The sequence below is a fragment of the Trichechus manatus genome, unplaced genomic scaffold, assembly GCF_000243295.1.
Source record: "Trichechus manatus latirostris isolate Lorelei unplaced genomic scaffold, TriManLat1.0 scaffold00063, whole genome shotgun sequence".
In the NCBI taxonomy this organism is placed as follows: Eukaryota; Metazoa; Chordata; class Mammalia; order Sirenia; family Trichechidae; genus Trichechus; species Trichechus manatus.
Window position 1 is genome coordinate 11,365,958 of NW_004443999.1, and position 3,115 is coordinate 11,369,072.

The following is a 3,115-nucleotide window of genomic DNA, read 5'->3' on the forward strand; positions in this document are numbered from 1 at the left end:
TCCTATGGTGATACTTATTCCCTGGGATGAAGCTATTTTACAGCTCTAAGAAGACCTGAGAGGATTAACACATTAACCTGGACACACTACAAGAAGTAGAATCATTGATTTTGAAACTACAAAGAGCCTTGGGGGAATCATCCAGCCCGTCACTATTTAACAGATAAGGAAACTGAGACTTAACAGCGTTCATCTAATTGTAAATATGCCCCCTGACACATGGTCTGAACCACCCTGTACTAAGCAGAGAACAAGGCCAGAATGGATGGCTGCTGAGCAGACAGGTTTTGATGAGGGAGAACAGAACACAGAGCATGGGACATGGCGCCCAAACAGGCCCTGAGTGGGCATCTTTAACAGGGAGGGCAGATGGAAAGCTGGGAGGATCTTCCTGGGCAAGGACCAATGTGCAAGAAGGGACAGACCAAGAGAATTCTTTCAGACTTACCCAAGAGCTTGGACTAAAGAATTCGTATGTTTTTACCTGAAGTCCCTGGATAGTTCAAAGGGTTAACGTGCTCAGACGCTAACCAAAACGTTAGAGGTTCAAGTCCACCCAGAGGCACCTTGCAAGAAAGGCATGGTGATCTACTCCCAAAAAATCATAGCCATTGAAAAACCCAATGGAGCACAATTCTACTCTGACTCACATGGGGTTGTCACCAGTCAGGGGACATCTATAGTGTTAAGGTCAAAAATACATGACACGATACTTACTGCTGTGCCCATGGGGTACTTACAAAGAGCAAATGCTTCATGTTTCACTTTAGCATGTTATTACTATAATGCGATATATACCTGATAGGAGCTAAACTGGGGGGATAGGTGTGGCTCCCTGTCCCTTCCCTTTTCATGCAAAAAGTCTACTTAGCCAAAGGTCATGTTGCAAACTTCAATAAATCTTTAATCCTTGCCTAGAGTTATACACTCCAACTTTTCTAAGTTGAAGGGTTAAAAAGGAGATACAATATTTCTCACAGATCCTCGGCAGGATCAAAACAAGACATCTGAATGGATTTTGGTTTAGACTCCTCTTCTTAAATGAAACCATATCATCACAATGCAATGCTGCTACTTACTGTCTGGGGAAGTTCATCCCTTATGCATGTTAAAAACAAACAACGCACCAAGTTTCTTTCATGTTCTAGCTCATGGGATTCAGTCGAGCATAGAGAGAGGTAAGCAGAATATAACAAAACAGAATGAAAACATAACAAAAGGAACATCAGATAAGAATTCCACCCCTACTTACAGGTATTGGGGAGGCAAAAAAAAAAAAAAAAGGCAGAATAAGAATGAGTTACCTAAAGAAGAGTCATTCACGCTGTAAGGGCTCTGGGGGCTGAAGAAACAGAAGAGCAGAAGGAGGATTATCTAGAATCACAGATCGGTAGACATATGAGGCTTTGTTTTCAGAATCCAAAGCCCCAGTTTTCTTTGGTGAGTCAGAGCAGCCTGAAATCACCATGGACTGGTATCCCCAAGTCCATAAAAGAACCACTGCTGCCACCTCCTGCTCTCCTTTGGTACTGCTGCCAAAGGAAATCTGCCCTCTGAGCACTTCCTATGGGAACAGTACTTAATTCATCATTTCTTTGCAGAAGGGATTCTGACTTCAGTTTTAATAAAACACAGGGAACTTGCACCTCAACTCTAGACATTAACAGTGCACAAAAAGAAACCTAGAAACCAATCTTTTAAAAACAGGATTGTGGGTTTGTGTTGTTTTTCAAAACTGAAGTCATTTCTGTCCTGCAGGTGTAATTAGGACAGCACTCATGAACATGGACAGAGAAGCCAAGGAATACTATGAAGTTATTATCCAAGCCAAGGACATGGGAGGGCAGCTGGGAGGATTGGCTGGGACCACAACAGTCAACATCACCCTCTCAGATGTCAACGACAACCCACCGCGCTTTGCTCAGAGTAAGTACCTAACCAATGAGCTACAGATCTCAACTAGAGGGACACTCTTGTGACTGCAGCCAAAGAGAAAGGCCAGTCTGATTCCTCATTAAGTTCAATTATTCACGGATTCCTTCCCTACATTTATCATGCAATTCCCTGGTAACCAAATCTCTTCTGAGCCCCAAAGTGAACCAGTGTTTTTCATACTTTTTTTTTTCTTTTCATTACCACCTCCCTATGGAGCCTTTCTGGAGTCCCTGAGTCGTGCAAATGGTTAACACACTTACCAGCTAACCAAAAGATTGGAGGTTCAAGTCCACCCAGAGGTGGCTTAAAAGAAAGACCTGGTGATCTACTTCCAAAAGATCAAAGCCATTAAAAACCCTCTGGTGCACAGTTCTACTCTTAACACACATGGGGTTGCTATGGATCAGAATCAACTTCGTGGCAACTGTTAGGCAGAGGTGTAACTAAGGTATAGCACAGGTAGGGCATGTGCCCTGGGTGCACCGCTTGAGGCCAGGCACCAATGAGAAGTTTCTGCTGGCCATCAGTTTGTATCATCAGCGGTGAGAGACCATCCAGCAATTTAACACTAATTGTCCTAGGTGCTATTATCCAGAAATAGGCCCCTGCTAGTGTTGGGAGCCATTTTAGATATTTTTTTCCTAAAATATCCTCCTACTCCCTCCCCCAAAAATTACATACTAAGGAATAAGGTTTTGTTGAAGAGGCTAAATTTTAGAGGGCCACAAACCAATGTAATCGATAAGATTTTTTCACTCCCTCTAAGAACCAATGTTTGCCCCCTTAGGGGCAGTATCATCCCCGTTGATAATGCATACACTAAAACTAAGCCAAAGCTGTAGATAAACATACAGGCATACCTCATTTTATTGTGTACTTCATGTTATTGCACTTTGCAGATACTGTGTTTTTTACAAATTGAAAGTTTGCGACAACCCTGTGTTGAGCAAGTCTATCAGCTCCATTTTTCCAACAGCGTGTGCTTACCTTGTGTCTCTGTCACAATTTGGTAATTCTCGAAATATTTCAAACTTTTTCATTATTGTCATTATCTGTTATAGTGATCTGTGATCAGTGATCTTTGATGTTACTATTGTAATTGTTCTGGAGCTCCATGAACCATGCCCATATAACACGGCAAACTTAACAAATGCTGTGTGTGTTCTGACTGTTCCACTGA

General features: G+C 42.3%; 1 protein-coding gene across 1 annotated transcript in view; it reads left to right on the forward strand.

The window, feature by feature from the left end:
* The window catches only part of CDH20 (cadherin 20), a 69,100-nt gene that overhangs the window by 15,328 nt on the left and 50,657 nt on the right, over positions 1-3,115 (forward strand). The window contains exon 3 of the mRNA XM_023733943.1: positions 1,742-1,926. Coding sequence (XP_023589711.1) covers positions 1,742-1,926 — 185 coding nt within the window. The remainder of the gene's footprint in view (positions 1-1,741; positions 1,927-3,115) is intronic.